The 24580-nt window shown below is 42.7% G+C and overlaps 1 protein-coding gene across 1 annotated transcript in view; it reads right to left on the bottom strand.

Moving 5' to 3' along the window:
• LOC308150949 (outer dynein arm-docking complex subunit 3-like) overlaps positions 1–1062 on the bottom strand; it is a gene marked incomplete at both ends in the record, with an annotated part of 9558 nt that extends 8496 nt beyond the window's left edge. Inside the window, one exon of the mRNA XM_080523740.1 lies at positions 984–1062. Coding sequence (XP_080379866.1) covers positions 984–1062 — 79 coding nt within the window. The remainder of the gene's footprint in view (positions 1–983) is intronic.
• Between the last annotated feature and the right edge of the window lie 23518 nt (positions 1063–24580).

The raw sequence follows: 24580 nt of genomic DNA, 5'->3' as shown, positions 1-24580 counted from the left end.
GGTACGAACACTTTGCCCGGCTGCCCTCGAAAAGGCGGTACAGGACCATGGCCGCAAGGACAAACTGAAGCTCAGCTTCTACCCCAGGGCCATCCAGGCCCTGAACACAGCAAAGACCTAGGTTCTGGGCCCTGGACAGTCTGGACGGATTGATGGCAGCTGCTGGATTGAAAAATCAGGTGTAGTGCTGAGGCACAAATGTGTACATTTCAAGCCTGCAAACTGCGACACTTTAAATGAATGTGCAATAACACTATGTGCAATATGACAACCCTAGGGTACATAAGGTTGCAGAGAAATAGGACATTTTAGAATAGGTATAGCATAGCATAGAGTACAGCACAGTGTTTTATCTGTACAGTATAGTATAGTGGATAGTGTACATAGCCTTTATTTATGTAAACCAGCTCCTTTCCCTTCTTGTTTTTTTAGTTGTTGTTTTTTTTCTTTCCTAGCACCAGGGGAGCCACCCCTCCCAAATTTCGTTGTTTGGTACCTGTACTATAGCAATGACAATAAAGACCATTCATTCATTCATTCTACGCAGATCAACTGAGGTCAACCCTGTAACGGACTGACGTTGACGTGCTTCTATGCAGATCAACTGAGGTCAACCCTGTAACGGACTGACGTTGACGACGTGCTTCTATGCAGATCAACTGAGGTCAACCCTGTAACGGACTGACGTTGACATGCTTCTATGCAGATCAACTGAGGTAAACCCTGTAACGGACTGACGTTGACGTGCTTCTATGCAGATCAACTGAGGTCAACCCTGTAACGGACTGACGTTGATGTGCTTCTATGCAGATCAACTGAGGTCAACCCTGTAACGGACTGACGTTGACGTGCTTCTATGCAGATCAACTGAGGTCAACCCTGTAACGGACTGACGTTGACGTGCTTCTATGCAGATCAACTGAGGTAAACCCTGTAACGGACTGACGTTGACGTGCTTCTATGCAGATCAACCAACAACTTACCAAGCAGTTGGATTTTCCTCTGTAGTTCTGTTATTTGGTCATGAAGAGGCGGTTTTATGGCCTCTTCGCTGAAGGGCATTTTCACACCGCGCACTTTTCATAAAGCTAAATAATATATTAGCTACTAACTGACTGACTTTTGCGTGGCTTTGCTAGAGCGGATTTGTCGTGAAAACACAGACCACCTAACTAAACTGTTGCCTGGCAACCGGTACACTTCCCGTCAGATCGAGGCTCGAGGACTGTGTACAAAGCTCGAGGTTGCCAAGTTGAGGAGCATAACAACACAATATGCTGACTATGGCACATCAAATAGGGAGTCATTAAAAGACATTATGCAAGCCTCCCGAATAGAGTGATATTCAATAATTGTAGGCTACAATAGCCTTCATGCTGAGTAAATTAAAAGCTGCTTGTATAGTTGTGAGAAACTTCCGCGTTCTACCGCCAACACCGTCCGGTGTGACACATGACTGACTGACTGACTGGTTCCTGCAGTGATCTTGTCTGGTCCGCGTTAGACATGTCGTGTTTCTTCAAGGTGACGCAGATCATTGTTTCCATCGGCAGAACTACGCGTCGCTTTATGAAGTCTCATATCTCATATCATGTATAGATGCTTTATGAAGTCTCATATCTCATATCATGTATAGATGCAGCGAAGCTTTTTAAATGTGAACTACTACTCTACCAAAAAATAGTTTATGAACAGGTTGATAGGTACCTTACCGAAAAAAATCTGATGTATGAATTTCAATCAGGATTCAGAACATCCCATTCCACTGACACATGCCTTCTCTATTTGAACGACCACATCAACCATGAGGTGGACTCGGGCAAGTACTGCGGCATGGTCATGCTGGACCTCCAGAAGGCCTTCGACACAGTAGATCACCACATATTGTTAGATAAACTGAAAGCAATTGGGTTCGATAGAACATCGGTGAGCTGGATGCAATCCTACTTAGAGGGGAGGGAACAGGTGGTTAGTGTGAACGGAACACTGTCCCCCCCGCTCCCAGTGACCTGCGGCGTTCCACAAGGAAGCATATTGGGACCTTTACTGTTCCTAATATATGTGAATGACATGTCATCAGCATGTGATTGCAATTTGTTCCTGTTCGCGGATGACTCGGCTCTGCTGGTCTCTGACAGGGACATATTGCAGGTGGAAAAAGCGCTAAGCACTGAACTGAGTAGAATCTGCATCTGGCTAGCTGACAATAAACTATACACCTAGGTAAAACTGAAACCATCCTATACGGATCCCCATCTAAACTCAGAAAGGCTGTAAATAACAATATAAAAGTGGGTAACATTACTATCACAAGAAAAGAGGATATTACATACCTGGGCTCCATCTTAGAGGCAAATCTTTCCGGAGATAAAATGGCAGCAAAAGTAATCAAAAAAGTTAACCATAGAACTAGATTCTTGTACAGGATATCCTCACTTGTCAGTAAAAACACACTGAGGACCCTATCAGGAGCTCTCATTCAATGTCACTTCGACTATGCCGTAACATCATGGTACTATAGAACCACAAAGGCCCTAAAAACAAGACTCCAGACAGCCCAAAATAAACTGGTTAGGCTTCTGCTAGGCCTCAACCCTAGGACACATCTAACCGCTGCTCATTTTTTGAGCCTTGATTGGCTACGAGTAGTTGACAGAGTGCAGCAGCTTGCACTGGGCCTGGTCTTCAAGATATGCTACACCACAAAGACACCCAAGTACCTGTCAACATACTTCCAAAAAGTGAACAACGTCCACACATACAATACCAGAGGAAGCTCCACGAACCACGTTCAACCGCGTTGCACCACAAACAAGGGGTTAAACTCGTTTGCAAACTATGCAGTAAAAATGTGGAACGCCCTTCCTATAATCTTAAAGGAGTGCAAAACACTGCCCACCTTCAAAACCACTCTCAAAAAACATTTACAGGAGGCTGCAATCCGTAACTGGACCCTCTAAATCAAAAATCAAATTAAAAGACTACACCCCCACCTGGACTACCCTCTATATATTCTTGTTGTTTTGTTGTTATGTCTCCCACCCCCCACCCCCCCCCACCCGAAATACCCTCTGCACATACTAGTTGTTTTGTCCCACCCCCCTACCTGGTCTACACTCTGAGCAAACGCAATGTTATTATGTCGCCCCCCCCCCCTCCCCCCCGCCTAAATCTACTGGTGTTTTTGTACCCCCCCCCCCCCCCACCATGACCACACACTGTACATACTTGTTGTTTTGTCCCCCCGCCCGAACTCCCCATTGTACATATTATATGTCTGTCCCCCTGCCCGAACTACCCACTGTACATACTTTGTGTTTTGTCCACCGCCCCCACCTGTGGTGTATGTCCCCACCTGTCCTACCCGCTGTACATACCTTATGTTTTGTTGTATTGTTCTTCCCATGTTGGATGTATGTTTATCTTGTAGATAGTACTAGTTATTTGTCTGTATTATCTTGTAGATAGTACTAGTTTTTTGTCTGTCTTACATGTAACGATGAATTGAGAATCAAGGACCCCAATTGAAATAAGCCAGTGGCTTTCTTGGGTTTTTATCCTGTTAGTTGACCTTGTATGTAATATGTACTTTCATGTATCTACTTCTGCAAATCTTCTAATAAAGTTTTCAATCAATCAATCAATCAAAACCGTACCGGAAGTGACCTTGATAGATGAGAGTCAGAGAAGCGCTTAGGGAGCAGCTGAAGTATTCTATATATCTATGTTCCCATGACTTCATTGTTTTATTCATCGTCTGGTTCTATTTAGTTTGTGACTAGTCGTGACGTTAGAATTATAAGGTTCTATCTCAATTTTTGTCAAAATTGAGTTTTTTTTTTTTTTTTACATAATCTGATCCATTAGGTGTTTATTAATGCCTGTATGGTGTTATTTTTAAAATGTTGACATTTTTGAGTTAGTCATTCGTAAAATACAAAGGTTCCATCTCACAAAACATAATGAAATGTAAAAACTTTGACGCTCAATATCTCTGAACTACCCTAAACAGAAATAGAACCTTCTCATTCTAAACGGAGATAGAACCTTCTCATTCTAAACGGAGATAGAACCTTCTCATTCTAAACGGAGATAGAACCTTCTCATTAGATAGAACTTTATCATTCTAAACGGAGATAGAACCTTATCATTCTAAACGGAGATAGAACCTTATCATTCTAAACGGAGATATAACCTTATCATTCTAAACGGAGATAGAACTTTATCATTCTAAACGGAGATAGAACCTTATCATTCTAAACGGAGATAGAACCGTATTCTAAACGGAGATAGAACCTTATCATTCTAAACGGAGATAGAACCTTATCATTCTAAACCGAGATAGAACCATATCATTCTAAACGGAGATAGAACCTTATCATTCTAAACGGAGATAGAACCGTATCATTCTAAACGGAGATAGAACCTTATCATTCTAAACGGAGATACCTTATCATTCTAAACGGAGATAGAACCTTATCATTCTAAACGGAGATAGAACCTTATCATTCTAAACGGAGATAGAACCTTATCATTCTAACGTCACCTAGTGTTAATAGTGTTGTGTTAGGATGGGTGTAGTTCTCCGGAACCTCCAGAAGGTGGTGCCGCTGCGCCGCGCCAGGCTGCGCAGGGACGTGGAGACGCTCAGACACATCCTGGGGATCCAGAAGTTTGATCTGGGTGTCATCTGCGTGGACAACCGCAAGATTCAACGAATCTTATCGAAAAAATAACATGCCCACGGATGTCCTCTCTTTTCCTTTCTATGAGGTGGGTAGCAGGGGTTCGACATATGAATGAATGAATGAAAGAATTAAAGAATGAATGAATGAAAGAATGAATGAATGAATGAATGAAAGAATGAACGAATGAACGAATGAATGAATGAATGAATGAATGAATGAATGAATGAATGAATGAATGAATGAATGAAAGAATGAAAGAACGAACGAACTGGCCCGCCCACCCCAAGGCAACTGTAGGGGAAATACTGAGAGCATTCTGAACGACTGGTTATGCGATAACAAACACAGAGCTGCCAAGTCTCACGCAATCGCCGTGAGACTCACGCATTTCAACGAGTTCTCACGCTCTCACGCCACATCTCTATTTCTCACGGAGAGAAATAACAATTGTTTTATGGGACTTTTATTTTTGAAATTCCTTGAAAGAAAGCTACCGGACATGAGTTTCGTGGCATCTTTCTGCACGCACGTTAACTTGAGTCTGCAATCGAAGCGGCAGGCGAGCGCTGATGGAAGAACCTGTGTTCACGCGAGCTGCAAGAACGTAGCAAGCAGTGTTGCCAGTGTTACACCCACCATATAGGTCCCTAGCATAAGAATGACCGTTGAGAATGTACTTTAAATAGAAAATAGTTTTATTACATTAGTTCACAATCCAGGCCCACATTGACCTCTCTCCAAAGAACCTCAGTTATTGTTACCAGGGCAGGTGTTATATTCACTGCACACCATAGGCTACACACTGTAGAAAAGGGTTGTTCACTGCACACCATAGGCTACACACTGTAGAAAAGGGTTGTTCACTGCAATCATCTATAAATATAGCACACTCAAACCTGCCCTGATGGTCGAACTGGGATTAACCCGGTGAAGTATGGAGGACCAAGTCCGCCAAAATTAACAATAAATATATAGACACATAAATTAATGTATGAACAAATACACATACAAATACACACAGTATACCGCAATACATTTCTATATGTATTTATTCTTTTCCACATTTATTCTTTCTTTTCCACATTCATTCTTTCTTTTCCACATTGTTTTCCACATTCATTCTTTCTTTTCCACATTGTTTTCCACATTCATTCTTTCTTTTCCACATTCTTTTCCACATTCATTCTTTCTTTTCCACATTCAAGCTTTCATTCTTTCCCCGATTATCAGTAATGTATACAAATATAGGGGCGTGTCTTGCATGTTGTCCTCGCCCCACGCATTTTCATTGGTTGATGCCCCACGCATTTTCATTGGTTGATACCGCGCGTGACGTGGTAAAAGCGACAAAGTTGACATGTTTTCATTGTTAACATACTGTGTTCAAAACGGTGAAGAACACGTTCAAAACAAAATGATTTGGTGCATTTTTGCAGTAATCATATTCCTATCATATATGACAGAAAGCTCACAATAAACCGTTTTTTTGCACAGTGTTTGAGTGACTGTTATTTTGCACTCTATTGACACTCTTCAGTTCCAGTCTGATAACGGATGAGCGGTGGTATTTTCACTATTTGCAGTAATCATATTGATATGTCTAGAAAATATTAGCAGAATATATACAATGAAATGAAATAGACTAGATGCATTGCCAGGGAAGACATTAGATGTGACCATTTCTTAATGTTCTTGCTCTGTACAGAAAGTATGCAGCAACTTCAAAAAGTACATTTGAGGTACACACACTGTCACATTCTGCGCTTCATGTGTTGTGTAGACAGGCATACCCATGCACACACAATTGTAGCCAGTGTTATTTCAGAATTATTTGAGATTTTTCAGACATAATACTGTATTTCGACAGTGACAGTGAAAATAGTGTACATTCCGTCCGTGTTTTGTGATTCAGCATTTGCAGACATTTTTAAGAGATGTATTTCATAGCTATTGGCGAAAACAATCTTAGTTTGGTTCTTTCATTTCTATTCTTGTTCATCACCTGTATTTTCTTTACAGCTTTGATTATACAGTTTTTCTCAATTGCTAAAACACATTTCACAAAACTTCCCTCCATTTTCCCAAAACTCTAAACACAACACACTTTTCTAAAGCTACATAAGCAAAACCACACCTTCTCTCTTCAAAACTCAAACTTTCACACCAAAACATCTGCTCAAAGCCTGCAAAAATGTAAACACTATATGCATCATTACAGACTACAACAAAACAACTGAAAACACAATGTTCAGTGTGTGAGAATGTTCTTTTTTTTCACAACTGCCAAAGCACATTTTTAGAAACCTTACAGTATCTGTTCTCAGAATATATCACTGTAGAGTATTGGGCATTCATAGATGTGTGTGTGTGTGTTTCATATGAACAATATGTAAATCTACAGAAAATACAGTATGTATGTTACAGTACATGTGGGAATACGGTACATGTGGGAAAACTAGGGTTAGGGTTAGGTGCTAGGGTGACTTGGTACATGCTGGCATGTCTAACCCTAACCTTAACCCTAACCCTAACCCCACCCCTAATCCTAACCCTAACCTTAACCCTAGCACCCTAGCACCTAACCCTAACCCTAGTTTTCCCACATGTACTGTATTCCCACATGTACCGTAACATGTACACTACTGTACTGTATCACAACTCAATGCAAACACTACAGAGGATCCATTACACACAACAATACTCACTGAAAACAATGTTCAGGGTGTGATGTTTTTTTTATTTATTTATGGAACTATACCACACACACACACACACACACACACACACACACACACACACACACACACACACACACACACACACACCGCTGGACTGGCCATACAATCTTTCTGCCCGCTGGCAGATGGGCCGCGCTAGTTTTGGGCCGGTCGGGCCGCCTGACCCCCCCCCCAAAATAAAATAAATAAATAGCGCGGCCCAAAATAGCGCTGAATCAAGCGGCGGCACCCGTTTATACTAACACATGGGCTGGCCCAATCACACACCTGCTGTCCATCGGCCCCCTCCCCCACTCTGATCCCTCGGCCGACAACCCAAGTGCAGTGTCATGTCCGTAGATAAGATAGTGAAAGGGGGTGCCCAGAAAATTAGGGAGAAAAAAAGTAAGAAGCTAGCAGAGGATGCCTCAAAATGTCAGAAACTGACAGATATGTTCTCTGCATCGACTGTGGGGGCTAGGCCTACTACAGCTGCGGCTGCCACAGCAACATATTTTCCGCTAACTAACGTTAGCACTGATGTGCCGTTAGCAATTGAGGAGGAGACAGAGGACACAGCTAGAGAGGTAAGCAATGTTGTTACTTGGTTTTACAAAAGCAAAGTTATGTTAGTCGCTTGCATTGGCCAGATTAAGGGAGCAGCAGCAGAGAATGTCTTATGACTTATGCTAACCCGTACAGGCAGCATGATTGCATTGCGCTTCACCAGGACTTGGCTGGAATTCATGCACACACAGTGATCTCTCTCGTGGTGTAACGTTAGTGCTGCTTGGCTGTGGACTCTATAGCTAACGTTAGATGGGGGTGTTCTGCATTTTGTGACTTTCTATTTTGTTGCTAGCTAGCAAGTTGAGGTATCACTGTCACTGACATAAATGCAATACCAACAATGGGTGTTAATAATGCTTTTTATTTGAAAATAAAAATATTTTAAAAAAAAATCTACACTAGCCTAGTTCAGAACTAATGAATGCTTCTTATTGCATGGAGAAATAAAACTCATGCAGTCTGCTGCAACCCAATAATGTTGTCTTGCAACCTTCCATTTGAAATGACTGGGCTTCTGGTGTAACATAATGCAATCATGCAGCCTGTGTGTACATGTAAATGAGAACTTTGCTGATTTTGACAACCAGTTAGTTTACTTCTCTGTCCATGTCTTGTTGAACCAGGTTGAGCTGCTGCTGCCCTCCCCAGAAAAGCAGAGTGTCAGGGAAAGAGAGGAAAAGGAGAGAGAAAAAGATGAAACAGAGGAAACAGAGTGCCACGTTCAGGACTTCAATTACTTTGCCTGTCCTGAGCCTTCCATGCTAGATCACTTTTTAGATTACCACCCTCAGCAGAGAACCAAAAATACAGCGGCACAAAAGTATTTCACATGTGCAGATGGCACCAGTAGGAAGTGGCTCACATATTGCGAAGAACAGCATACATTGTTTTGTTTTGTCTGTATGGCATTTGGCAATAGCACTGACCCCAGAAAATGTATTACTGGAATGACAGGATGGAGACGTGCGCAACAGAATGTGGAGGAGCATGAAAAGAGTGCTACACACCGAAAGTGTGCTGAAGCCTATTTTCTAAGAAGTAGAAAAGGAGATATCCAGAGCAAGTTTGCTGGCAGTCAGATGTCTGCTCATAGGCAGCAAGTAAGAAAGAAACGCCAGGTTTTGGAGTGTGTTGTGGATGTGGTGAAGGTGATAGGCAAGAGGGGCTTGAGCTACAGGCATGTGGAGAACGAGGCAGCATACAAGTGGGACGACAGTGTGTGTCTTTCTCTCTCTTCCCTATTGCATTGTCTGCAATTTTTTTACAGTGGTGTTATATTGAGTGATATTTGATATTGTTTGTATTTAAATTTTTTATAAATAATTGTAATTATTCCTATGACTGCAGAGCTTTTTGTTATACAACTACTTAACAGTATTGAGTATGGGTATTGTTTGCTCAGCACAGCAGCCATGTCTCATCACCGTGGAGTACGTCAACAGTGAGTGAGTACACTGGTTCACACTTGCATTGGTATACTTGCTGTCCATGTCACTTACTCCGCTCTATAGGGGTTTTACAAATGGTATATTCAACAGACTGCCAGCATGTTGATCGGCGGTGTCGGACCGATTGTGTTGGGCCGGTCTGAGCCACATGGCAGGGCCTAATTTTTGTCCCAGTCCAGCCCTGCACACACACACACACACACACACACACAATCATTTGCAACAAGTGTCTTACATTTTGAGTCGTTATGTTTAATGAATGAAGCTAGGTGTGTTCATTGTGTTCAAATTTGGCTGACTGTGGCAAGCATTTTGCATCACATGAGCTTTAATTTGAGAATTTGAGCAGAGTTTTTTGCAACTTGTGTTTTAGCAAGACAAAATGTGTTTAGACTTATGAGAAAAGGAGGATTGTGTTTTGTGAATTGTGTCTTCATGTGAAATGTGTTTATGGTTTTTGCAAATGGGAGCTAGTTTTATTAAATGTGTTTAGAGAACTGGTCATTTGGTTTAGATAATTGGCTTTTGTGTTTTAGCAATTGGGAAAAACTGTAATTAGATCAATGTGAAAGTCAATTGAGAATATAAGTTCAAAATAAATGTAATAAGGATGCTTAGTAACTAGCTAGATAAACATTACCACTAACTCTAAACTATCTTGCTAGCTAAAGTTACCTGAGGTAACTTACCTCTAAATATGGATCTGACTGGGGCTAAGTTAATTTATTTGAGGGGGTAAACACACACTTTATTTGTTTTTTTGCTTTGAACAAATTACTTACCAACAAGGCATCTGCCTATGGTCCTAGCGGTCACCAGCAACTAGACTCACTCACTGAACATGTAACTACAGAGATGTGTGAAACCTGGACATAAACAAAACCTTCCAAAAGGGTTTAGGCAAGGCAAGTTTATTTGTATAGCACATTTCATACGACAAGGGCAATTCAAAGTGCATTATATGCACACATTATATAAAGACAATAGCCTACAGTAAGAGGAGTAAGTAAGATTTGTATGTATTGTATGTGTTATTATCCATATTCTAAAGGCTTGCTTAGATTAGTTTTAGATTCGTTTTTACTGATTAGATTTCTATTCTGGAAAAGTCTGTATATTTTACAGATTACAATACAAATTATATATAATGTATAACCCTAACCCTAACCCTAAACCCATGGATGGGTACATTTATTGTTTTCAGAATTTTAAAGTTTAAATATACAAATTATACATTATCTACTTAAAATAGGCATTTTCCCAGACTTTTCTAGGGATGTATAGGAATAAAAAAATCACATCTAGAATTTGCCCACCCAGATGGTAATGAAATGTTCAGGTAATCTTGGCTGAGTGCTTTACCACGTCACGCGCAGTATCAACCAATGAAAATGCGTAGAGTGCGTCTAAGATACGCCCCTATATTTGCATACACATCTGACAATGACAAAGACAAACTATTCTATGTGAATAGCTAGGTGAAAACAACATTGTCTTTCGCTTTATCAGTAATGTATGCATTATCAGTAATGTATGCATTATCAGTAATGTCTGCTTTATCAGTAATGTATGCATTATCAGTAATGTATGCATTATCAGTAATGTATGCAGCATGTTGTCCACGCCCCTGCGCATTTTCATTGGTTGATACTGCGCGAGACGTGATGAAGCCCTCAGCCGAGAGCAGACACTCCATTCCACTCATAGCATGTTTTTAAAATAAACAAAAGGGTTAGGGCATATGAATCATAGTGGAGGTATGATATATCGCATATATATGGCATATATATATTCTTTGGTGGAAAGGCATTTTTTAAAGCCATTTTTAGTCACCACAAGTCTGTTCAAACCCAGGCAGCGAGACCAGCAGGAAAACACAACTAGATCTTCTATCATTCTAACTGGATAGTACTTCGTTTCCAGTCATAGTCAGCTAGATTGCTTACTTAGCTACTTAGTAATTGTTTTCAGAATTTTTCAGTTTAAATATACAAATTATACATTATCTACTTAAAATAGGCATTTTCCCAGACTTTTCTAGGGATGTATAGGAATAAAAAAATCTCATCTAGAATTTGCCCACCCAGATGGTAATGAAATGTTCAGGTACTCTTTTGAAACACACTTCTCCCTTCATCCAGGACACCTTGTGCATATTCTACCCACAAATAGAGTGCTTTATCCCGCATATTTAATAAAGTTACATCATTGACAAAGTTCCAGGCTGGGTCTTATCGATGTTTTGTTGTGCTGGGCTGTCACTACCATTTTCACCCACAAGAGTGCAGCGTCTAGCCATTTATGGAGGCCTACATCGAATGAGAGCAGCCGTTCCAATTCACTTTTTACCCCAATATAGAGTGCCATATGCCCCCAATAAAGTTAGAATTCATTGAAAAAACACTTCTCCCTTCAAGCAGGACACCTTGTGCATTTTCTACCCACAAATAGAGTGCTTTATCCCGCCCCGCATATTTAATAAAGTTACATCATTGACAAAGTTCCAGGCTGGGTCTTATCGATGTTTTGTTGTGCTGGCCTGTCACTACCATTTTCACCCACAAGAGTGCAGCGTCTAGCCATTTATGGAGGCCTACATCGAATGAGAGCAGCAGTTCCAATTCACTTTTTACCCCAATATAGAGTGCCATATGCCCCCAATAAAGTTAGAATTCATTGAAAAAACACTTCTCCCTTCAAGCAGGACACCTTGTGCATTTTCTACCCACAAATAGAGTGCTTTATCCCGCATATTTAATAAAGTTACATCAACAACAATGTTCCAGGCTGGGTGTTATGGATGCTTTGGGTCATGGTACTGTTGCTCACGGCCATACTAGCCTGAATACGCCCGATCTCGTCCGACCTCGGAAGCTAAGCAGGGTTGGGCCGTGTTAGTACCTGGATCTTGGCTGAGTGCTTTACCACGTCACGCGCAGTATCAACCAATGAAAATGCGTAGAGTGCATCCAAGATACGCCCCTATATTTGCATACACATCTGACAATGACAAAGACAAACTATTCTATGTGAATAGCTAGGTGAAAACAACATTGTCTTTCGCTTTATCAGTAATGTATGCTTTATCAGTAATGTATGCAGCATGTTGTCCACGCCCCTGCGCATTTTCATTGGTTGATACTGCGCGAGACGTGATGAAGCCCTCAGCTCTCGCCTCAGATTTTAAATCCTCAATTTTGGCCGCCATTGGCTAAAATCTGTAATTTGGCTCTACAAGTGTTAATATGTCATTTTATGAAGTTTTTATATGTTTTCAGGCGAGAAAGTAACCATATATATTCACAAAATGTGTCCAGTTTATCAAAATAACCCGTTTATATATCTGATCTGACGTTTTTTCCCCCACTTCTGTGGGAAACTTCGCTAGCAACACGAGTAGAGCTTTGCATCTGCATCGCACGTTGAAGTACGTCAAGTCCATCCCACCAGGTTGCGCCAGAACGGTGGGTCACGGTCCGCAGTGTGCACGGAGCGTTATTGAGTCAACTGGTATTGTGGTTATCACCAAGTTCTCCCATACAGTGCTGATGGACTAGTATAGACCATTGCCGACATGTGTGAAAGGGGACAACATGGGAATAGCTTGGGATGTCATAGACATAGTTTGGGATTCCATGGAAATTATAGGGAGAAAGACGCTGTGAGAGAACGGGGCTATAGACTCTCTTACCCGTCTGTGGTAATAACAGTGTCGCTGCTTTCATACGTCACGCGTGGTATCAACCAATGAAAATGCGTAGGGGCGTGGACAACATGCAAGATACGCCCCCATATATTTGCATACTGTGGGGAACATGGCGCGTTCTGGCCTGCAGAGGGAGCTAGACTGCCGTTGGAGGGGGAATAATGGGCTGATTACGGACAGGTGTCAGTGATCAGACTCGTTGTCCCACTGGTCTATTTAACCTGTGTGTGTTTGTTCCCTCGGGGGATGAGTAGGGCAGGAAGTACCTGCCGCGTGAAGACACACGGAGACAGAGAGAGAGAGCCGCGGCAAGGACGCACGAGATCCCGAAAGGGGGTGAGGTGCGGGGAGCCGGGCGGACGGAGCGGGTCCCGAAAGGGAGGAGCAGCGCGGGGCGAGAGCGAGGGCTCTGCCGGGAGCGGGCGGACAGAGCGGGTCCCGAAAGGGAGGAGCAGCGCGGGGCGAGAGCGAGGGCTCTGCCGGGAGCGGGCGGACGGAGCGGGTCCCGAAAGGGAGGAGCAGCGGGGGAGAGCGAGGGCTCTGCCGGGAGCGAACGAGTCCCGAGAGGGGGCGGGTCACGGAGCGGGTCCCGAAAGGGAGAACAGCCGGAGCGGGTCCCGAAAGGGAGGACAGCGGGGGGAAAAGACTCGCTCAGCACGTCAGTGACGGTGCTGAGCTGTGCAACTGTTAAATAAAAGCCTATTCTACAACTGTTCCTCTGTGTCGACCTCCCTCTGTGCCTAGAGACTGCTACACATACATTACTGATAAAGTGGAAAAGAAAGAATGAATGTGGAAAAGAAAGAATGAATGTGGAAAAGAAAGAATGAAAGAATGAATGTGGAAAAGAAAGAATGAATGTGGAAAAGAAAGAATGAATGTGGAAAAGAAAGAATGAAAGAATGAATGTGGAAAAGAAAGAATGAATGTGGAAAAGAAACAATGAATGTGGAAAAGAAAGAATGAATGTGGAAAAGAAAGAATGAATGTGGAAAACAATGTGGAAAAAAAAGAATAAATGTGGAAAACAATGTGGAAAAGAAAGGATAAATGTGGAAAACAATGTGGAAAAGAAAGAATGAATGTGGAAAATAAAGAATAAATGTGGAAAACAATGTGGAAAAGAAAGAATAAATGTGGAAAACAATGTGGAAAAGAAAGAATGAATGTGGAAAACAATGTGGAAAAGAAAGAATGAATGTGGAAAAGAAAGAATAAATGTGGAAAAGAATAAATACATATAGAAATGTATTGCGGTATACTGTGTGTATTTGTATGTGTATTTGTTCATACATTCATTTATGTGTCTATATATTTATTGTTAATTTTGGCGGACTTGGTCCTCCATAGTGAAGTGGCAATGGTGGAGGAAAAGCGGATTTAACAAATAAACAAACAAACAAACATACCGACGAGGCGAGCAGACTAAAGGGCTCTGCACACAGCGTGCGATTTCTGTTGCGCATCAACGTTCCATTTTGAAGTTTGAATGGAAGTCTATGAGAACATCGCATTTACCCACACACGGCCCCGATTTTAATCGCACGGCGAACATTCGATTCCATTCATTTTGAATGGGACAAAGCACACGGCGTGCGAGTTTTGTCGCACTGCTTTGTCCCATTCAAAATGAATGGAATCGAATGTTCGCCGTGCGATTAAAATCGGGGCCGTGTGTGGGTAAATGCGATGTTCTCATAGACTTCCATTCAAACTTCAAAATGGAACGTTGATGCGCAACAGAAATCGCACGCTGTGTGCAGAGCCCTTAACACCGCATCACAAGCAGACAAACGAGACCGGCAGATCTGCATAGGCTCCTCTCCCGACCCGGAGGAGAAAGGAGTCGGGGGCAGCATTTCTCACCTTTCACTTTTTTTGACATGATACATTAAAATGCTCATAACTTTTTAAAATAAAGGGCTATCTCAGTCATTCAACCAGTTATGAATAGCTGAGAACTTCTAATTTATGGAAATATTAAAAAATGAAAATGTCAAAATGCCACCATGTGAAGGGTTTTCCCAGGCCACCACACATATGTTAGTAGCCTGTGTTACAGGGACACCTAGGGGTGACCTGATAATGTTGCATGTAAGACCCGGATGTTGTATGTGGGCGTGCGCGGGAGGAACCGCAGTTTAATAAAAGTCATACTGAAACAGTTTTGGGTCGCTCCACCACCAAAAAATCTCACTCCAAACTTTTGTTGACACTTGGCAGCCCTGCAGATTCACCCAAGATGGCCACCAGCCTAACAACACAACCAGACTCACCTAAGATGGCCGCCAGCCTCAGAACACAACCAGACTCACCTAAGATGGCCGCCAGCCTTACAACACAACCAGTCTCACCCAAGATGGCCGCCAGCCTAGCAACACAAACAGACTCACCTAAGATGGCCGCCAGCCTTACAACACAAACAGACTCACCTAAGATGGCCGCCAGCCTAACAACACAACCAGACTCACCTAAGATGGCCGCCAGCCTTACAAACGAGAAGGGTCCAGCTGCAGACATCAAATCCATCACCCGGAAACGTGATGTGCCATTTGGTTGGAGCGCGTCATCGTAAGCGCGTCGGTAAGTAACCACGAGAAACCGTGAGACTTTGAAGGACATTTTATAGAACATTTAACGAACAATAATTTGAACACGCAATTGATAAGAAGAAGAAGAAGAAGAAGAAGAAGAATTACAAATACAATGGCAAATGCAGCTCAGGTGAGAATTTCGAAATATTATTAATGAACATGTTATAGTTTTCAGATGTGTATTTATTATTTAGGTTGTTGCATGTGTTACGCGGCTGTTTCGCACATAGTTTTGTTCATCTGGCTTGGCTAATTGGGTAATCCTATGTGGTTTAGCGTTATCAGAGATATTAGAGAGATATTAGATTAGATTCAACGTTATTGTCATTGCTGAGTACAAGTACCAACAACAAAATGCAGTTATGCATAACCAGAAGTGCAAATAGTGACAAAACAAAGATAATGATGTACAGCCGGCAGGGCTAAAAAACGCCACGTTGTCTTCAACCACTTAATGTAATTTAAAAGTTCACAATAGCTACATTCTCAGATGTCTACCGATTACTTATCCCCCTATTTTTATTGCTTGTCTTCTTGTTTTTGAGAGCTGACTTTTTGCAGGCGCCGAGCTGTGGTCCCGAGCAGAGGGATGACTGGCCACCAACGGAGCTGTCCGTGTCTGACCACTGGGGGTTGGACACAACACTGAACACTACACTACACTGGACACTGGACACAACACTGAACACTACACTACACTGGACACTGGACACAACACTGAACACTACACTGGACACTGGACACAACACTGAACACTACACTACACTACACTGGACACTGGACACAACACTGAACACTACACTACACTGGACACTGGACACAACACTGAACACTAGACTACACTGGACACAACACTGAACACTACTGGACACTGGACACAACACTGAACACTACACTGGACACTGGACACAACACTGAACACTACACTACACTGGACACTGGACACAACACTGAACACTACACTGGACACAACACTGAACACTACACTACACTGGACACTGGACACAACACTGAACACTACACTGGACACAACACTGAACACTACACTACACTGGACACAACACTGAACACTACACTGGACACTGGACACAACACTGAACACTACACTACACTGGACACAACACTGAACACTACTGGACACAACACTGAACACTACACTAGACACTGGACACAACACTGAACACTACACTACACTGGACACAACACTGAACACTACACTGGACACTGGACACAACACTGAACACTACACTGGACACTGAACATCTGTCATTACGTGAAGCGCATTGAGTCGCATCTTGTAAGAAATGCGCTATACAAATAAAACGTGAATTGATTTGATCCCTTGTACACTTTTTTGGGCATTTGTGTTGCAACACACCTGTACATTGTGCACTCTACCCTAGGCCCTTATTTTACTCTAGACAGAAGGGTCGTAACACTTGTTATTAATTCCATTTGGTATACCTCATAAACTTTCTTGCATTTCTGGTGTTTGCATTTTACATATTCTAAATATATGCTATCTACATGTCGCACTGGATGGGGTTAGTGCTGTTGACTCATCAGAAAGTAAAGACTAATTCACAGAGTGTATGAAGATTCCAGTAAAGGTTTTGTGAAAGAGCCCTAGTGCTGTTGACTCATCAGAAATAGAATGTTTTATTTAGCTCATCAGTGGGCACTCAGCACCATGGACACCTCCAGCCCAGCTCCTTGCACCACGGTTCCTGCCCTGCTCCATGGATTACAACGATGATCGCCTGACCCTTGCCTGACTCCACCAAGTCCTTTGCCTGACCCCTCAAACCTGTTTGACCTAATAAAGTCCCACACCTGGGGTCATTGACATTCTTTTATTTATATACAGTTAGGTCTGGAAGTATTTGGACAGTGACACAATTTCCATAATTTGGGCTCTGTATGCCACCACAAAGGATTTGAAATGAAACAATCAAGATGTAATTGAAGTGCAGACTTTCAGCTTTAATTCAAGGGGTTGTACACAAATATTGTATGAAACATTTAGTAATTGCAACCATTTTTATACACAGTCCCCTATTTTCAGGAGCTCAAAAGTAATTGGACAAATTAACAATCATACAGTAAGTAAAATGTTCATTTTTAATACTTTGTCGAGAATCCTTTGCAGGCAATGACTGCCTGAAGTCTGGAACACATGGACATCACCAAATGCTGGGTTTCCTCCTTTGTGATGCTTTGTCAGGCCTTTACTGCAGCAGTCTTCAGTTGTTGTTTGTTTGTCTTTCTGCCTTTAGTTTTGTCTTCAGCAAGTGAAATGCATGCTTGATTGGGTTGAGATCAGGTGATTGACTCTGGCCATTGCAGAATATTCCACTTCTTTGCCTTAAAAAAGTCCTGGGTTGCTTACACACTATATTTTGGGTCATTGTCCATCTGTATTGTGAAGCACCATCCAATCAACTTTGCTGAATTTGTCTGAATCTGAGCAGACAGAATATCCCTAAACACTTCAGAATTCATCTGTCTGCTTCTGTCTTCACATCATCAATAAACACTAGTGACCCAGTGCCATTGGAAGCCATGCATGTCCATGTCATCACACTCACCAGTGCATTCTTTTTTTCTCAGAATATACCAAACAGTTAATTTGGCCAGTATTAATGTTCCCACTATCTCTCTGATGGATTTTTGTTTTGTTTTTACAGCCTAAGGATGGCCTGTTTCAGTTGCATTGAGAGCTCTGTTGACTGCATGTTGTGCGTATACAGCAACAGCCTCCAAATGCAAATGCCACACTTGGAATCAACTCAGACCTTTTACCTGCTTAATTGATAAAGAAATAATGAAGGAATAAATAGCCCACACTCGCCCATGAAACAGCTTTTGAGTCAATTGTCTAATTACTTTTGGTTATTATATATAAGAGCTATAATTCATAAACCCTTCCTTCAATTTGGATGTGAATACCCTTAACCTAAAGCTGAGAGTCTGCACTTTAAGCCCAGTAAATTCTGTTGGAAATCTCATATAAGATACGTTAGATCCAAAGTATCAAGGAGTATTGCAGTATTGTGCAGGGCAAAACATATTCTGGAACAGAGGATGTTGTATACTCTATATTGTTGTCTTGTCTTACACTATTTGAGTTACTGTGTGGAGATATGGGGAAATGAATATAAAAGCACTTTAAACCCATTGATTACACTACAGAAAAAAGCTATGAGGATTGTACATAAGGTCGGATATCGTGATCACACTAATAACTTGTTCCTAATGTCAAAAATATGAAGAAAATATGAAGGAAAGCAGAAATATTGCTCTATTGCTCTATTTAAAAAAAGGTTTAAATTATTTTTAATGAAAAAGTATTAGAACGGATGATACTGAAATATATGTATTCATTAATTGGATTATATAATGTAAGCATAATTGTTAAGTATAAACAGGGGTAGGACAGGCTTCTTCCTACTCCTGAACAATTGATAGGACTGTACTCTACATATTAGTTATTTGTTATTTATTATTTTTATTTTTAAATCATGTTCGAAATAAAGATTTATTCATTCATTCATATGCATTATATGACTGTAACTTGTGTATGACTGTAACTAAGATGTTTTGGTAAACAGCTAAAATAACACAAATTCTGTCTGTGACCAAATATATATAGGCCTAACTGTAGAATCCATTGCTGGAAATGTGTTCATTTGGTTTCGTTTCCACCGTAGTAAGGCGATGACGTAGTCTATGCAAATATGCAGGCGTGGTATGATGACATATGGTCCATCACGTTTCCGGGTGATGGATTTGATGTCTGCAGCTGGATATACTTGGAGAGTGTTGTTAGGCTGGCGGCCATCTTAGGTGAGTCTGGTTGTGTTGTAAGGCTGGCGGCCATCTTAGGTGAGTCTGGTTGTGTTGTAAGGCTGGCGGCCATCTTAGGTGAGTCTGGTTGTGTTGTAAAGCTGGCGGCCATCTTAAGTGAGTCTGGTTGTATTGTAAGGCTGGCGGCCATCTTAGGTGAGTCTGGTTGTGTTGTAAGGCTGGCGGCCATCTTAGGTGAGTCTGGTTGTGTTGTTAGGCTGGTGGCCATCTTGGGTGAATCTGCAGGGCTGCCAAGTTTCACCAAAAGTTTTGAGTGAGATTTTTTGGTGGTGGAGCGACCCAAAACTGTTTCAGTATGACTTTTATTAAACTGCGGTTCCTCCCGCGCACGCCCACATACAACATCCGGGTCTTACATGCAACATTATCAGGTCACCCCTAGGTGTCCCTGTAACACAGGCTACTAACATATGTGTGGTGGCCTGGGAAAACCCTTCACATGGTGGCATTTTGACATTTTCATTTTTTAATATTTCCATAAATTAGAAGTTCTCAGCTATTCATAACGACTGAGATAGCCCTTTATTTTAAAAAGTTATGAGCATTTTAAAATGTATCATGTCAAAAAAAGTGAAAGGTGAGAAATGCTGCCCCCATCTCCTTTCTCCTCCGGGTCGGGGGAGGAGCCTATGCAGATCGGCCGGTCTCGTTTGTCTGCTTGTGATGCGGTGTTAGTCTGCTCGCCTCGTCGGTATGCGAGGGACAGATCCATTTGTGTGTCTTCTAGTTAAGATTGTATTACTTTATGCTTATTGTGAGCATCAGTAAACTGGCAATAACACAGGTGGAAGTATCGTCTCTCCTTTCGCTCATGTGTGCGTGCGTTGCTTAACTGAGAATGAGACACGTTCAACGTGACGTTGTTTCGCTAGCAAACTACCCACCACAAAAACATAAAAATAAGTACTTTCTCTTTTGTTTTCTTAAAATGTTTATTCACCATAATGTAGTATGGAGTTCAAAGTACTAGAATACCACATAATATCAAAATCGCCGAAATAGGACATTTCCATCTATTTTTGCTCTTTGCCACAAACGAACGCCAGCGACATCCGACGGGTGTACATGTATGTTGTATGTATTTGTACCACAGCCACTTGAGCCCAATGTTAGACCCCAACTCTGCAACAAGCAAGGTGAAAGGATACTGAATGATGCCAGCCAACAGCCAGTAGTCGTGACGATGGTGCCAGATCTCAAAGGTCTTCTTCGTGACGGTGGCAGCCCTCTCCTCGTTCTGCCACAGAGAGTGGAGCTCTGGAGAGAGAGAGAGAGAGAGAGGGTGGTATGGGTTAATCAAGCAACAATTGTTCGACTTCACAAACAAAATCATTAATTCATCTTCTGCCCCTCAGCACTACGTCTCCTAAAGACACCCGCTTTCCCCTCTACTGTGTCCCTAAAAACTTGCCCCCCTTGTTTTCTCTGTTTCTCCAATGTAATATATAAAATAAAATAAAGTTTTAGAAGAAGGTGATAGGAGAAGGTTTTTCCTTCTATCAATGGCCCCGGGCCTGAGCTGGATTACTCTTCCTGCTACGACTGGTGGATTGATGATTCACATGCTTAGTATTCAAATGTATTGATTGTAAGTCGCTTTGGAATAAGGCGTCTGCTAAATGCCAAAAATGTAAATCTAAATGTAAATTCTATAAATCCTGTGTGTGTGTGTGTGTGTGTGTGTGTGTGTGTGTGTGTGTGTGTGTGTATGTGAATGTGTGTGCGTGTGTGCGTGCGTACCTGTGAATCCTCCATCTACAATGTTGAACATGAACCTCTGTTTGGTAGCTTTCTTCTTCTCTTCGCTCACGTTCACTACGGCTGTAGCGGCTGCTGCTGCGTCTCTGGTGGCGTTCTCTCCGTTCTGCAGCTTACCAGACTCCTCCGTCTTCACCCCATCCGTCTCCTCTTTTTGTTCTGAAAAAAAGGGGAAAGACTGGATAAGTATCTTGTTTTTTCTTTTAAGTAAATTTTTTTTGAGTGGGGAGTCCCACTCATATTTTCATTTTTATTGTGACAGAGACAGTAGAGATTTGACAGGAAGGATGGGTGAGAGAGAGAAGGGATGACATGCAGGATATGTCCGCGGCCGGAATCGAACCCGGGACCCTGCGGTTACATGGTCAACGCTTCGTCCGCTACGCCACCTAAGCGCCCCTCACACTGGATAAGTATCTTGGGGGAGGGAGGGAGGGAGAGAAAGAGAGAGAGTGTCTGTGTGCGTGTGTGTGAGTGTGTGTGTTACCTTTCTTCTCATCTGCAGGGGCACTGATCTTCTCCTCTTTGCTCTCCTCTGCTGGAGAAAAAAGGTAGAACAAACAGGTCAAGTCACAAGCCCAAGGCGACAGGTAAAAAAGCACCTCCTCATATCTCCACCAGGGGGTCTCAGGGCTCACCTTTAGGTTTCGACTCCTCTGACCCTGCCGAGCTCTCTGACCCTTCACCCTTGACCTCTGTGGAGTCTTCTTTCTTCTTGTCCTCCGCAGTGGACTCTGAGGACTTCTCGTTCTCTTCCTTCTCCTTTTCTTTCTCTTCTGCTGGCTCCTCCTTTTCTTTCTCTGCTAAACCACTCTCCTTGTCCTTCTCCTCCTTGGTCGTGGTGGCGTCTCTCTCGCTCTCCTTTTCGGGGACCGTTGGTTTTTCTGTCTCGTCTGGGATCTCAATGATCTGGCCAGGGGAGGTCGGAGGTCGGGTTCAGATGAGGAGTTCAGACATGTGCAAACAACATCAATATATTTGCTGAGTACTATTGTACTCTTCATTGGAGAGAGAGAGAGAGAGAGAGAGAGAGAGAGAGAGAGAGAGAGAGAGAGAGAGAGAGAGAGAGAGAGGACAGCACTCACCTCAGGATCCTCTGTTGACTTGTTGGGTCCTTTGCCCTCCTTTTCTCCCTCTCCTTCCTTCTTTACCTCCGTCTCCTTGGCAATGTCTTCAGACTTGGTGAGGTCCTCTGTGAGAACAGTGCAGATAGAAGAGAGGAGGAGGATGAGTTCGAGAAAAAAATAAAATTCTGTGTTTGGACTGGTGCGCGTGCGTACGTGACTGTGTGTGTGTGTGTGTGTGTGTGTGTTTGTTTAACTGTGTGTGACTGTAACTGGCTGCTGTTGGCACGCACGTGTGTGTGTGTGTGTGTGTGTGTACCTGGGGCAGGGGTGTTGGGCTGCGTGTCTGCGGGGGTGCCAGTAGAGGGCGTCTTGGGGTCGTCGCTCGCTCTCTTTAGCGGAGGTTGTGTTAGACCCAAGGCAGGTAACTGACCATGAGCCTGTGGTCGTTAAAGACCAAACAATCATCCAGGTGCCCTCTTACAAGTACTTAGGTATTCAATTAGACAACCATCTCTGCTGGAATACACACTTAGACAGCTTATGTAACAAACTACAGCAGAGGCTTTATCACCTGAGGCGACTCAGACTTTATGGGGTGAGAAAGCAGATCATGAGAATTTTCTATCAGTCCATTGTTGAAAGTGTAATCAGATATGGAATAATTGTGTGGTTTGGCAACTTAACTGTTCAACAAAAAAACAGACTAGTCAGCATTCACAAAACAGCTATGAAAATTGTAGGTGAAAGAGACTATGTGATCCTAAATAAACTATATGAAAAAGCTGTCCTGGACAAGGCTAACAAGATAATCGCAGACCCCCAACATCCGCTCTCCACAGAATACGAAGTTCTCCCCCTAGGTAGAAGGCTTCGCATGCCAAGATGTAACTATAAGCTCTTAAAACTATCATTTGTCCCATTCTCCATTAAACTAATCAATTCTCTCAAGCAGAAACGATGATTAGGACATGATCACCAGCACCTGCACTTTATCTTAGACACCACTTGAAGGGCCATGTGCAATATTCGAAAACACCACTTGAAGGGTTATGTGCAATATATATTTATACCAAATGATGCCATGTCCAGGTGGAAACTGCTGCCAATGTCACTCAATGTTTGTTGCTGTCCTGTTGTTTACTTTGTCTACTGTATGTTGTATGTATCGTCACTGTTGCACTTGAAGCATGAAAGTACCATGCCCAAGACAAATTTCCCCTCGGGGACAATAAAGTACAATCAATCAATCAATCAATCAATCTCTTATTCTCCTCCAGCTCCATCATCCAGGGCATCGACCACTGGCCGTTCACGTGCTCAAACTCCTGCACCTGTCAATCAAGCAATCAAATCAAGTCAACACGAGGGATGTCAAGAGCGTCAACCTTACCACACAGATAGATATTGGGACATTCCCATGATGTTCCAGTCAGCCAATCCAGAGCAGGACAACCACATTGCCTTCTTACCTTCTCCCTGATCAGTGACATCACGCCAATGCGGGTGAGCACGTGTTGCCGTGACAACCCCTCTCTCAGAACGCCGTCGGCGAAGGTCTCCGCGCCGTTGGCCCCCGGCTCACAGAGGTGATGAATGAAGAGAGAGACGTACGCCCTGGGAGAGAGAGGAGGGGGAGGGGGGGCGTTCACCACAGAGCTCATCACAGATAGAAAACATATGTGAATCCTTCTATGTCTATGCTTTAACTTCCACAAATACATGTATACGAATGCACACGCAAAGCCAGAGTAGACACACATAGTAGTGTGACACAGACACACGCGTACATAAACACACACGCACACACACAGACACATGCGTACACACAGACACAGACACACACACACACACACACTTACTTGAACTCTTTCTCTGACTTCCCCCGCAAGTCTCTGACCAGCCACTGGGTGGTGAAGGCATCCTGGGGTGGCATCCCATAACACATCACTGCATTCAGGAAGGCCTTCCTCTGGTGTGCGTTGAAGCCCAACACCTGAGAGAGAGAGAGAAAGAGGGGAGATGGGAGAGAGAGCAGGGAGAGAGAGAGAGGGGGGAGATGGAGGGAGAGGGGTAAGATATTGCAGCGAGATTACAACAAGTACTGTAAAAAGGGTGGGGTATGAGTGGTAGAGAGGGACAGGACTGCCTAATGAAGAAAGAGAAAG

This window comes from Nansenia antarctica (assembly GCF_963989245.1).
Source record: "Nansenia antarctica genome assembly, chromosome: 2".
NCBI lineage: Eukaryota > Metazoa > Chordata > Actinopteri > Argentiniformes > Microstomatidae > Nansenia > Nansenia antarctica.
The sequence above is the reverse complement of the archived record's forward strand: the minus strand, read 5'-3'. Positions and strand labels throughout refer to the sequence as shown.